General features: G+C 40.2%; 2 protein-coding genes across 3 annotated transcripts; both read left to right on the top strand.

Annotated features, from left to right (window-relative positions):
• Window positions 1-103: 103 nt before the first annotated feature.
• On the top strand, window positions 104-1,853 carry gp1bb (glycoprotein Ib platelet subunit beta). Its single transcript, XM_068310369.1, has 2 exons — window positions 104-210; window positions 409-1,853. The coding sequence occupies exon 2, from the start codon at window positions 414-416 to the stop codon at window positions 1,038-1,040; it is 627 nt and encodes a 208-aa protein (XP_068166470.1). The 5' UTR covers window positions 104-210; window positions 409-413; the 3' UTR covers window positions 1,041-1,853.
• Window positions 1,854-2,027: 174 nt separating this feature from the next.
• dhx37 (DEAH (Asp-Glu-Ala-His) box polypeptide 37) lies at window positions 2,028-12,395 on the top strand. Of its 2 annotated transcripts, none has more exons than XM_068310367.1 (27): window positions 2,028-2,413; window positions 2,527-2,642; window positions 2,736-2,905; window positions 3,824-3,936; window positions 4,151-4,544; window positions 4,699-4,847; window positions 4,959-5,051; window positions 5,525-5,621; window positions 5,832-5,945; window positions 6,050-6,266; window positions 7,098-7,196; window positions 7,272-7,342; window positions 7,468-7,603; window positions 7,700-7,776; window positions 8,431-8,663; window positions 8,763-8,874; window positions 8,988-9,094; window positions 9,305-9,493; window positions 9,618-9,742; window positions 10,099-10,215; window positions 10,298-10,470; window positions 10,553-10,667; window positions 10,998-11,135; window positions 11,222-11,316; window positions 11,734-11,807; window positions 11,909-12,006; window positions 12,088-12,395. In XM_068310367.1, the coding sequence occupies exons 2-27, from the start codon at window positions 2,540-2,542 to the stop codon at window positions 12,162-12,164; spliced, it is 3,486 nt and encodes a 1,161-aa protein (XP_068166468.1). In that variant the 5' UTR covers window positions 2,028-2,413; window positions 2,527-2,539; the 3' UTR covers window positions 12,165-12,395. The 2 variants fall into 2 exon arrangements, with proteins under 2 accessions (XP_068166468.1, XP_068166469.1); XM_068310368.1 differs by having other exon boundaries at window positions 2,028-2,448.
• The last annotated feature ends 818 nt before the right edge of the window (window positions 12,396-13,213 follow it).

The raw sequence follows: 13,213 nt of genomic DNA, 5'->3' as shown, positions 1-13,213 counted from the left end.
TGTGTGTGTGTGTGTGTGTGTGTGTGTGTGTGTGTGTGTGTGTGTGTGTGTGTGTGTGTGTGTGTGTGTGTGTGTGTTTGTGTGTGTGTGTGTGTGTGTGTTCATATTTGACAGCAGTCTTATCGGGGAGTGCCAGCTGACAGGAACACACTCTGCCTCTCACAGCGACTGCTAGAAACACGGCCCTCTCCTGAAAACACAGCGCTGAAGGTAAATAAATGCTTAACATATGGGGTTTTTTTATAAGTTAATTTTGAATCATTTCATTTATAAAGCTTTATCAACCTGAAGTATTTGTGTCTCTAAGAGGCTAAGTTTGTATCGTACAGTATATTCCTCTTACAACCCTGTGTGTTATCTGTGGGTTCCTCTGCTAAACACGGTTAAACTTCTATTTCTTTCTCCTAGTGACCATGAAGAGGTCTTTGTTGTTCCTGTTTCTGTTCTTCTTGTTGAGAGGTCGAAGGTCATCTGCCTGCCCAAACCCTTGCCTTTGTCAGGGCAGTCAGGTGAACTGCAGCAGCAGGACCCTCACCTCTTCACTGCTACCCAGCAGTTTTCCTGCTGGGACCACTGAGCTCCTTCTCCACAAAAACCTCCTCACATCCCTTCCAAATGGTTTCTTGGATGACTTTGCCTCCCTTCGTTCTGTGTCCCTTCACGGTAACCCCTGGGTGTGTGACTGCGGTGTCCTTTACCTGCGCACCTGGCTGATGCGTCAATCCCCTAGCCTTAAGGCACACTTAGGTGTCAACTGCAGCTCCCCACCCAGCTTGAGAGGGCGGCTGGTGGTGTACTTAACCGAGCAGGAGATACTGGACTCCTGCCACTACTGGTACTGTGACTTGGCCTTGACCTCACAGGTCTGTCTGTTTGTATTTGTGGTGGTGCAAGCGGCTCTGCTGGGGGCTCTCCTTGTCTTTTTGAGGAGGTTTGAGAAGCTGTCAAAAGAAGCAAGGACAACCACCGAGGAAAGCTTGATAGCTGGGGAAGGTCTGCACGAGCACGAGTATGTAGATTTTAAGGACAGCCGCATTTGAGATAAAGCTGTGATGTAGAGAAAAGAGATGTTCACCGTTTGCACAATAGAGAATAATTCCTTGTTTTTGTATTAAAGGCCATAATTCCAAAGACTTTTTTATAAAATGAGTTGAAAAAACCTGAATAAATGAGTACTGAAACATGAATGCAGTTGCTTCTATGTAGGCAGAAGCTAAATGGTTTGAAGTGTATATATAAATATATACCTCAATAAAACACTTTATGTACTTTCATTAATGTGACTTTCATCTGTGTTCAAAGGTCATCAAATACTACTGTATGGTGTAGGATGGACATAATGAAATTCTGAATCAATGATTATTTATGACAAAACCCGACCTTTTACAACTGCAAATCAATTTGTCAGTGATTTCCGGTTGATGAAAATCTGGAAACTATTTCAATGCATCTGTGGTACTTCTGTTCTGTAGTTCTTATCAACCAAATGTTGACTGACTAAAATACTTCAATACTTCATACTTCAAATATACTTAAAATATGAATTTTTTTATTTTCAAAAATTCCATATGGTTAAAAAATTAGAAATGATAATTAATTTCAAGAAAAACTTGTCTATTATGTTGAAGTGCAAATGAATAAAAAATTGATGATTTGAGTTGGACTAGGAATCGGTTATTTCTGAAATAATAAACAGCTGATATTGTGTTCATCATAAATATGCGATGTATGCTTTTCTAATCAACCCATTCCTGTCAGATGTAGTAAGTTCTGTAAGTCTTGGAATTCATTTGTTTGTAAAAGAAATTTACTTTGTATGTATAACTTTGAAAAATAAATGAATTGCATTTTGTCGCCTATTTCTTCCAACTATGCAGATCATGTGTCATTTAAACCTCTGGTAACACAATTTATAAAACACAGTTGTACTTGTCATAAAAGGAATCTCTCTTGTGAAGTAGAAATCGGGACGATTTGAAACAAAGAAAAAAAATACTACAGTGTTTACCTTTCCTGTGGAGATTATCGGTTTTGTTTGTTAGTTAGTTTGTTGTTTGTGTGTATGAGTAGAGACCGTCATCAGTCAGTCATCTTCAGATTACCACCGCTGTATCCGCCGAATCGGGTCACGGGGAGCCGGAGCCTGTCTCCGCTGCATAGGGCGTGAGGCGGGGGACACCGGTTTCTTTCAAAACCTACACGAGAATAAGCGGAACCTTTGTTCGTTGATACGTTTCAGCTCGGTCGAGTTTTATTAGCTGGACCACCGTCTATGTTTACACGTGAGGGTGGTCCAAGGCTGTTATTCTCTCAGTTTTCTAGTAACTTGTTATGTCTGACCTGTTAAATGAAGAAGGTTTGTAATCTTAATTAAACGATTTATTCGTTTGCGTGAGTCCGTCATCATTGTGAGGTGAGTGGATGTGGATATGTTAGAACTGGCTTAAGGTCAGTGGTCGTCAAACATTGTAATTTATTTTCTATGTCAGTGGTTTTGTGTCCAGCTTATTATGTATTACTTTTCAGACCTCAATTTAAAATGGGAAAAATAAGAAAGAAACATAACTGGAAGGGAAGACAGCAAAGTAACCCTCAACAACCCGCGGATAAAGAGAAGACAGATGTTGTGGTGGAACTACAAGGTGGGAAACTGGTCGAATTATTTTCACATATTGCTACTTACGTATGTTTTCTTTTTGACTTTGGCTTGTAACGGTCTGGACTCTTGTTCTTAGATGAGGGCAGGTTAAAAGGTGTAGATGAGAGCAACGCTTTGGTCCTCCCAGCTAAAAAAGCAAGGAAGTCCAAGCCGTCTGTGACACCAGTGTCGGCCAAAAAGCCCCTCACCAAGAAGCAGAGGAAGGAGCTGCAGAAAGTCCTGGAGCGCAAGGAAAAGAAAGCTCAGGTGTGAGTCTGATGCTGTTTTGTTTTCTTAAGCAGGAATGTATTTCCCTGACCTGGATCATAGTTGATAGGGTAGGAAAAATGTCCCTAGTAATTATTAGATGAATTGTTTATTTAATTGACAGCAATAAATCATTTATACAGCGAAACCCCAGTTCTCCTTGATCAAAGAATTGTTGTTGCCTTTTTTATATCGTCACTATGATTCAGTATTTTCGTGTTAAGGTCTATCAGTTAGGTTAAGACTCAACAATTTTAAGAGTTTTTCCTCAGGGACAAAGTATAATGGACATTTTCTCTAAAATTATAGATTTTTAAGACTATTTCACAGAAACAACAAAGTGATTGATTTCACATTATTTAAGGCCATATTTCAATAATCAGGCACAGTTTAGTGATGCATAAAATAACAATTATCTTTTAATTTAAATGTATAAATATTAGGTCTGAGTATTGATTCTGAGTATTGATACTTAAAAGAGATTTTTAAGGATCAATATTTGATCCAACTATTTGATTGTTGGATCAAATAGTTGCTGAAAGTTTTATCTATTTTACATGTTTAACTCATTATTTAACAAATTTTTATGGCTGCCTGTGTTGTGACAATATCTAACTTTTGAAAAGGGTTTTGTGTGGAAACATTTTCTTTTTGGGCATATTTATTACTTAATTACAGACTGTGGAGAGTTGTGCCACTCAAACGTCAGGCGTCATAACTACTCCTGCTTAAGATTTGGATATACAGGTTTCAAACTGTAACGATGGCATTAACTCAGTTTGTCCTTGTTAATTTATTTGCAGTTCTGGCCATGAATAACATTAATATTTTTTGCATATAACTGGTTAAGGGTAAAGTTTGAGATTTTTATTGATAGATCACAGCTTAGTTTCCTGACCGTTTGTCTGTCCCTTCCAGAGAGCAGATATTCTTTCCAAACTGGCTCAGGTGCAGCTTCCAGAGTCTGAGCTGAAGCTTCTTTACACCACGTCCAAGCTGGGAACAGGAGACAAACTTTACCAGACTAAACAGTAAGTTTATATGTATGTGTGTGTATTTATGTATATGTGTGTTTGTATTTACTCACTGTATATATACAATATATTTACTGTATACACAGCATATACTGTACACACACACACACACACACACACACACACACACACACACACACACACACACACACACACACACACACACACACACACACACACACACACATATATAATTCTGGGTTATTTCCAGGTCAGCAGATGATAAAAAAGATGGAGATTTGGGCCCAAAGATCAGCAGTGTCAGTGGAGCAAATAGGAAAAGGAAATGTACTGAGGAAGAGGATAAAGAAGAAGCAGAAGAACATAGTGATCTGGACACCTCTTCTGATGATGATGATGATGATAATGATGACGAGGAGGAGAAGGAGATGGGGAAGGAGGAGGAGGGTGAAGGACAGAATATGAACACTGAAATGATTGAATCAAAGGACACCGTGTTTCCTTGTCAGACTGACAATCAGGAACTAAAGGAAGAACAACACAAAACACAGCAAGACAGACAAGAGAAGAAGCCTTCAGAGCAGGAGAAGGTGCTGCCGCAGCCAACTGTGTTTGTTCCTGTTGACAGATCACCAGAAATACAGGTGTGTTCTCATTCTTTATGTACATCCTAGAGTAACTGACTAAATGTCTAATTTATAGGTAATCTATTCATTCTGTCCTGTTATTATTACTATTCTTTGTTTATTTATTTATTGTGGTGAGTTCTTTCAAGTAACTCTCAATTGGTCGCTGTAGGCGTCTCGCCTCAAGCTGCCTGTTCTAGCAGAAGAGCAGGTCATCATGGAGGCCGTAAGAGAAAATCCCTGTATTGTCATTTGTGGAGAAACAGGAAGTGGAAAAACCACTCAAGTACCTCAGTTTCTGTATGAAGCTGGATATGCCAGGTAGGTTGTCCTCTTGATGATGTTGTCTCTAAATCCTTTTCAGAAGCTTCAACTGGAAAAATGTGTGATATCAAGGTTTGCGATCATCCTCTACATTGTTTTTTCTTGCAGTGGCAGTGGAATAATAGGCATCACAGAGCCAAGAAGAGTAGCAGCAGTCAGCATGTCACACAGAGTGGCCAAAGAGATGAATCTGTCCACACGGTAACAAATATGAACTCATTGCTGACATTAAAACATTTAAATGCTTGAATGGTAATAATTAGAGGTCATACCTCCACTGCTACACAAAAATCTTTATCAAAATCCAATAGTTCCACTCTTTTGCAGTGTCATTAAAATCAGACAACTAGTGTTCAGAACCGAGGAAGAAAAGATCCCTGAATCCACCTTTGTATTTGTCTTGAACCACTACATATTGAATGCATTCTTTTATGGTACTTGCCCAATTATCTTATCAGATTTCAGTAAAATCTAACATTTTAAAGATAAATAAATCCTTTTTTTGTTGGTAATCCTGCAGATAAATGGAAGAGAAAATTTAATCTCCTTGGCAGAAGAATTAAATTATGTTCACGAATTATTTTATTCTTGAAGGCTGTCTTTGTCCGTCATGGAGAGAAAAATTAACTTATAAAATGTATATTAATTGAAATTGCTTTTGGATTTGTGTTCAGGGTGGTGTCATACCAGATTCGATATGAGGGGAATGTGACCGATGATACAAAGATCAAATTCATGACAGATGGTGTTCTTCTCAAGGAGATTCAGAAGGTATCATCTTTACTCCCCATTCAGTGATTTCATGAAATATGGATTACTTTTGTCCAGCCGGTGTTCCTGACAGTTTGAATGTGGCAGAAAAATATTGAAGTGTTTCCTGGCTGTAAATGAGTGACAGAGATGTCTGTCATGGATTTAATGAGCATTAAATGAACTTGATGCTCCAGCAGTTTTAACAAGGTTTCTGTCTTTTCCTGTTAGGATTTCCTGCTTCAGAGCTATAGTGTGATAATCATAGATGAGGCTCACGAAAGGAGCGTCTACACAGACATCCTTATCGGATTACTGTCTCGTATCGTGCCACTTAGAAACAAGGTGAGACGCTCAGCCGTGGCCCAGGTTCTGCAAATGAATGATATTATCTTTCATTGTGTTTTAGTAATCTTTAGTTGGTTTGATTTCTCTTTCTATCTTTGTAGAAAGGTTTACCGATGAAGCTGATCGTCATGTCAGCTACCCTGCGAGTGGAGGACTTCACAGATAACACAAAGCTATTTCAAATACCTCCACCAGTCATTAAAGTAGACGCTCGCCAGTTCCCGGTCACTGTACATTTCAACAAGCGCACCCCGCTGGAGGATTACACTGGAGAAGTGTTCCACAAAACCTGCAAGATCCACCGGATGCTTCCTCCAGGTGAACACACGTGCAATTTTTCCTTGATTTTGTACTTTCTGTTGATATTTAGATTTGTTTATTACAAAAAGATAATTAGGATTGAATCAAAATCATCAGATTTTTTAAAGAACATTTGTAGATAATCTGATTTCTCGTTGAAATGTCTGATTGATATTCTATAATCAGAAGAATAGGCTGATCACTGATAAACAGATGTACTGTGCTTATTTAGTTATTGCTAACTACTGACATGCTTTAAAAAAATAAACGACAAACCTCAATTTTTTAAGGGATTCAAGTGGTTTTTAAGGTGATCAGTTAAATTGTTATCTTTGTTTTTCAGATGTTTTTTCAGGTAGTCATGAAAAAATTGTACAATAGAAATAAGATCTATTTTTATATGTAGTTTTATTAAAACTATGTTTATTGAAATTATAGTTAGGGCGGCACGATGGCGCAGTGGTTAGCGCTGCCGCCTCACAACACAGCGGAGCCGGGTTCGAGTCCTGCTCTGTGCGGAGTTCGCATGCTCTCCCTGTGTCTGCGTGGGTTCTCTCCGGGTTCTCCGGCTTCCTCCCACCTCCAAAAGAATGCGCTTCAGGTTGATTGGCCGTTCCAAATTGCCCATAGGAGTGAGTGTGTGTGTGTGCATGGTTGTATGTCTTTGTGTGTGGCTCCGCTGTGCACTGGTGTCGTGCCTAGAGGGTCCCCCGCTGGCGAGATAGGCTCCGGCTCCCCGTGACCCGCTGCGGCGGATATAGCGGTGGTAATCTGAAGATGACTGACTGACTGAAAATTATAGTTTGCAGTAATAAGTCAACTGAAGCCTGTTCCTGGTCTCTTGTCCAGGTGGAATCCTGGTGTTCCTCACAGGTCAGGCAGAAGTTCACTCTCTGTGCCGAAGACTGCGAAAAGCTTTTCCTTTCAGGAAAAGTAGCACAACCGCTGGTGGGTGTAACACACATCTGTTTGTCCCCTCAGGCATCGTCAAACATTTTGTAAGCTCATATTTTCTGTGCTCAGGTGATGATGAGGAAGCAGACAGTCCAGAGGCAATGAGGAAGTTTAAGAAAGCCAAGCAAAAGAAAATGGTCGTAAGTCTGCTTCTAAAATGTCCCAAAAAGCTTTTGGCAGTCTTTTTGTGTGCATTATGGGATGTCACCATACTCAGCAGTAGGTTCCTTGTGTACCTACTTAATGAAGTTATTTCTGTCTGCAGCCTCTGCCCCAAATCGACCTTGATAACTACTCTGCCTTACCGGTGGATGAAGGTGATGAGGACAGAGAGGCTGGGATCGCTGACGAGGAGGATGAAGGATCTGACCTTGAACTTGGAGATGATCCTACAAGCGAAGGTAAGCTGCTCCTATGTAGTAATTCCTGACTTCCATTCTGATGTATTTCAGACAAGTGTCCTTGACTGATTCTGATCTGTGTTTAATTTTTCTTAGTGGAGAAGGCTGATCCCACCATTCCTCTCTATGTTCTCCCACTTTACTCCTTGTTGGCTCCGGAGCAACAGGCTAAGGTGAGATTAATCTGGAATACAGAGACACGTTTGGTTGGGAATAAGAAACAATTCTTCCTATTTTACTGAACTATTCACATTCCGACTCATGGTTCGCAAATTTCCTGGGTTGGGTTAAAGATTTAGACTCGGAAAGCTGAGGCTGTCATTTACATCCACTGACTCTGAGTCAGAAAAGGATGTCTTTAAAAATACCCCTGTTTGCAATCGACAGCATCTTATGTTATAAATAAGAGCACCGTCCATCACTTAACTAAGTTTAATTATTAAAGTCATGATGAAACAGTGGTTGAGGAGAAACTTTTGTTCTTCATGTGTATTCAAATTGTTTTGTTTAAACAGAATAAAAGAAAAATAAATATTTAGTTAATCTATTATCATTGACTATCGGGAATAACCGAGTTACCATATCTTGATTTTACTGAGATTTTATTATATAACTACCATTACCTATTACTAGTTATTCACGATTACTCTGCATGTATGCTTATGTGAACTACTGTGTAAATCAAAGTTATTGACAAGACATTGAGGCTTGCATATTGTTAATGAGCTTATATTAAACTGCTAGTCAAAAAGGCAACATAACAGCTCCTGCTTTAATGAGGTTGAGTCTGTCTGATGCAGTTCAACACTGTTTTGCGTGTGCTGCAGGTGTTCAGGCCCCCTCCACCGGGAACCCGTCTGTGTGTGGTAGCCACCAATGTGGCAGAGACGTCTCTGACCATCCCTGGCATCAAGTACGTGGTCGACTGTGGTCGAGTCAAGAAACGCTTCTACGACAGAGTGACCGGAGTTTCTTCGTTCAAGGTGACGTGGACGTCACAGGCCTCGGCCAATCAGAGGGCAGGCAGGGCTGGACGGACAGAGCCAGGCCACTGCTACAGGTCAGGACCATGATACCCTATGACGTGTAATTACATGGGATAGGGGAGTGGGGGGGGGGGTTATGTTCACTAATGCTTATGTTGGATGTACTTTTGCAGGTTGTACTCATCTGCAGTGTTTGGAGACTTCAGTTTGTTCTCAGAGGCAGAGATCACTCGCAGGCCTGTGGAAGACCTGGTTTTACAGATGAAGGATCTCAACATAGAAAAGGTTGGAAATATAATTCAAAACGCAAGCACTGCTACTTTCCTTATTTCTTTATTTCTTTGGGAAATACTGACTTATATTAAAAAAAAATTGCTGCATACTTTCTTCTTCTACAGGTGGTCAATTTTCCTTTTCCCACCCCACCCTCTGCCGAGGCTCTTGTTGCAGCAGAGCAGTTATTAATTTCGTTGGGAGCTTTGAAGGAGCCACCCCGGACAGGACGGTAACTCACTGTCTGTCAATGAGTGTCCGTCTCTTTACCTGTCTCTAGCCCAATAACATTAGCCTGTGTGGACGTTTACAGAATGACATGATCGTTGAGGGATATTTGTCAAGATTCCTTACTCATTTTTCTTATTTATACTTACAGTTTTTGTGTTCAAATGGATCTTATTTGGTGTCCACACTTGTAAAGTGTTTTTATTCTTTTAAGGTTGAAAGAGATGAAGCAAGCAAGCTTGAGCTGTCCCATCACCCCCCTGGGCAGAGCCATGGCTTCCTTCCCTGTGGCACCACGCTATGCAAAAATGTTAGCACTCGGTAAACAGCAGCAGTGCTTGCCTTATGTCATTGCTGTGGTAGCGGCCATGACGGTCCGGGAGATCTTTGAAGACCTTGACAGGTGAGAACACATGTTTTAATGAAGACGTTTTATATATAAACAAATGTAAAACTGGGGTATACCATAAACAGGAATCTCAAGGGCTCTACTGATATTTCATTTTCTTGTCTCTGTTTCACCTCAGACCTGCAGGTAGTGAAGATGAACACTCTAAGCTAGCTCAGCGTCGAGCTCGGCTGACACAAATGCGGAGGCTGTGGGCGGGGCAGGGAGCGTCGCTGCTGCTCGGGGACCTCATGGTCATGCTGGGTGAGCAATCTTTATAAGTGTCCACGAGTTGAGAGCACAGGCTGTGTTAGACTCCGTTTGGTCACATGTTGACCTTTAAAGGTGTCCGCATTGCTTCAAAAACATATGTTATCACATGTTTCTACGTGAAGCACACTCTCGTCTTGAAGAGTTTGGGCTTCTGATTGAGACTAGCTTTAAAAGTGTTTGGTTGGCGCAGCCAGAAAGCCTAAAATAACATTTTTACAGTCTTCAGTGAACGCAAGAGCCGTTAACAAAACAATTATAGTGTGACCTTGCAAAGCAGGGAGAGCACAATACATTTAACAACACATGATCAAGTCTCACACTGTATATCCGTATACATGTCATGGCAGGTGCTGTGGGTGCTTGTGAATATGCTGGTTGTACCTCTACGTTTTGTGAAGAGAACGGCTTGAGGTATAAAGCTATGGTGGAGATAAGGAGGCTCAGAGGACAACTTACCAATGCTGGTACACACACACACACACACACACACACACACACACACAATCTAACATAAAGCAAGTGATGAGCTGTGATCTCCGGTTCCAGTGAACGCAGTGTGCCCGGAGGTGGGAGTGTTTGTGAACCCTAAGATGACTCCGCCTACAGAGCACCAGGTGGTTTGTTTGCGACAGATTGTTCTGGCTGGACTGGGGGACCATCTTGCAAGACATGCACAGGCAGAAGACATACTAGACCCGAAATGGAAGAATGCCTACAAGGCAGGTTGCTTCGAAACCTGTGATTATAATCTAAAAGAGTCTCGTCAGTCCCTTCTCAACTTTTATCTGTTTCTGTTTACAGACACCTCTAATGGACGAACCTGTTTTCATTCATCCCACCTCTGCCTTGTTCAAAACTCTACCAGAATTTGTTGTCTATCAGGAGATCATGGAGACCAGCAAGATGTACATGAAAGGTAAAACCCAGATGCAGTTGTCACATTATTCTCAAATTAAATAAGGTGAATTAATGGAGCTAAGGTGTGGCACAGACTTCAGCAACTGTGTCATTCACTTTGGCATCTTGTCATAAGCTCGCACTCACAGTAACTGTAAAAAAACAAACACCTGCCAGTTCATAGAAGTGCAGCTGGGACACACAAAACACTGATGATTTAAAGGACTTCATTATTTTCTGGATAATGAAGTTCATCTTTAATTATGTTGTTGCTCCTGGTAATAAAACCAGATTATAATACTGATAGTTTCACCGGACGACTGATTTTTTTTCTCCCTGTATGTTTCAGGTGTGTCAGCTTCAGAAGCAGAATGGGTACCTCAGCTTCTGCCCCAGTATTGTCATTTCGGCTCCCCTTTGGAGTCGCCATCACCGTGGTTCTGTTCATCCACTGGCAACATCAAATGTCACCGTTCAAGCACCTTTTGTAAGTTTTACTACATCCAGCACCATTGCTGTGGTTGTTTTCTAAGTCAACTGCATAAAATTGTGGAACTTGTGTCTCTCATGCAGTCCGTGTGGGTTGGCAGCTGCCTGCAGTGGAGATGGAATATCCGGAGGGCCTGGACCGCTACAAACTATTCTCCAGGTTTCTGCTTGAGGGACAGGTATTGGGGAAAAATTCTTAACTCAAGTGATAATTGGCATTGATGGCTTGAACTTACTTGTTCTGTTCAAGTGGTACCTACCACTGCCTGAAACCAAAATAAACATCACTTCTCACCTATATTATAACCTTTAATAGATATTATTATAATAGTGTAAGTGTCGAAACCCCTTAACCAAACCTTTTCTCTTTCATTGTATTTTTTTATAGTTAATTATGGTTAACAAAAACGCCCTCATAACATCGAAACCAAAAACAAGAGTAATATGTAGGGTTTGGTCTGGATTCACTGTATATGTTAAAGTGTTGACCTACATCAAGTTGAATGTAGGTAAGACAAACATAGGATGTGTGATGCAGGTATCTGACTAAATGTGATAAGAGCACTGGGGTAATGTTTTCTTTGTCCACTTTGCAGGTTTGTCCTAAACTAAAGAAATACAGTGGGCATCTTCTCTCAAACCCCTCCATCATGCTGAAAACATGGGCAAAGTAAGTTGCTACATTTACACATGCTCCTTGACCTTTGGGAAATGTTTCAATAGAGAAAGTTCTACAATTACTTCAAACCTTTTTCATCTATTTTTAAATAGGCTGCAGCCAAGAACCGAGGCTTTGCTCAGTGCTTTGGTGTCAAAGAAAGTTGACTGCAGAGAAGCCCTGCTGTCTGCCTGGAAAACTGATGATAAATGTGAGGATTTATTGTTCTTTCCATTCATTAAACCTGATTTGGTGGGTATTTAATCATTTTATTATTCATTTTACTTTTCAGTTCTGTTGTCTGCATATTGCCAGTGGGTACCTGAAGCCATGAAACAAGAAGTAGCCAAAGGTTGGCCACCAATATGAAACACATTTTGACAAGAGAGCTCCTTTGGACCTAATTTTTTTAAATGTCTCTTAAAGTATATATAAAATACTTCACTGCTTTTTCTCAGTTTTCAGTTTATATACTGTATCTAAGATGTGTACAGTTTTCTTCCACATGAATATGTTTCAATACAGAGCGCCTTACAATGACTTTGATCCTGTTTGCAGCTGATGATTCTAGATGTCTGTTTTGGTCTTCATAAGACTCATTAAAACTCTGCTTCTCTAAATAAAGATGGTCTGGGTTTTTTTTTATTTTTCTGTTTGTGAACAGTGAGAAGGACAGCTCTATCTATCACTGTCAGTTTAGAAATCATGAAGGCTATTCATTAGCCTCCATTTTGGTAAGGAGACGTAGACATGACACAGAAATCCCACTTTACATAATAAAGCAGTTTGCGAGCATTTCCTTACCAGACTAAGGAAAATATGCTATTGAATTACTTAACTTTTGAAACTAACCCTTGTAGAAGGTTTAGTAAATGTATAGTGTAGGTACAGAAAACCAACAGACATGCTGATGCTGCTGATTCTGTGAAACAAGCATCATTAGCTGGAAAAGGTGTTCAAAAAACTAAAATAAACAATCAATGCTTTAATAATCCTAAAGGGAAATTATTTGAGGAAGTACTGACTTCAATAAGTGAGGTCATTGAATATATGAAAAAATTTTTAGTGTGAAACCGGTGGCCCTTGTTTAAGGATCAAGGCAACTGATGCTGTATGTGCTGACTGCATTAGTCCTTGGATAAGTGTTGTTCAAGACATTTTTCAAAAGAACAGTTCTTCTATTAAAAAAGTAAAAGAAAGAAAAATAGGGAAAGCAGGGAGGAAGTGCAGAAAATTATAGGCTATCCAGCTAAAATGAAAGCCGAAACTAGAAAGACAAAAAAGAAAAAAAACTATTCAAATGGATCAGAGAATCACCAAAATGGCAAAGGCTCAGTCAATGAGCAGATCAAAGATCAAAGAAGATATAAGGTTGCCTGCATGTTCTGTAACAATCAGAGGACGTCCATGTGAAACCA

Source organism: Antennarius striatus, chromosome 3 (assembly GCF_040054535.1).
Source record: "Antennarius striatus isolate MH-2024 chromosome 3, ASM4005453v1, whole genome shotgun sequence".
NCBI lineage: Eukaryota > Metazoa > Chordata > Actinopteri > Lophiiformes > Antennariidae > Antennarius > Antennarius striatus.
Note: the sequence above shows the minus strand (reverse complement) of the source record. Positions and strands in the feature narration are given on the sequence as shown.

Bases quoted from the DNA above. Each gene is read 5' to 3' on its own strand.
- dhx37 (XM_068310367.1), top strand. From the start codon at position 2,540: ATGGGAAAAATAAGAAAGAAACATAACTGGAAGGGAAGACAGCAAAGT. The intron at 6,267-7,097 runs GTGAACACACGT...TCTCTTGTCCAG, and splicing joins CCACCGGATGCTTCCTCCAG to GTGGAATCCTGGTGTTCCTC. The intron at 7,343-7,467 runs GTAAGTCTGCTT...TTCTGTCTGCAG, and splicing joins CCAAGCAAAAGAAAATGGTC to CCTCTGCCCCAAATCGACCT.
- gp1bb (XM_068310369.1), top strand. From the start codon at position 414: ATGAAGAGGTCTTTGTTGTTCCTGTTTCTGTTCTTCTTGTTGAGAGGT.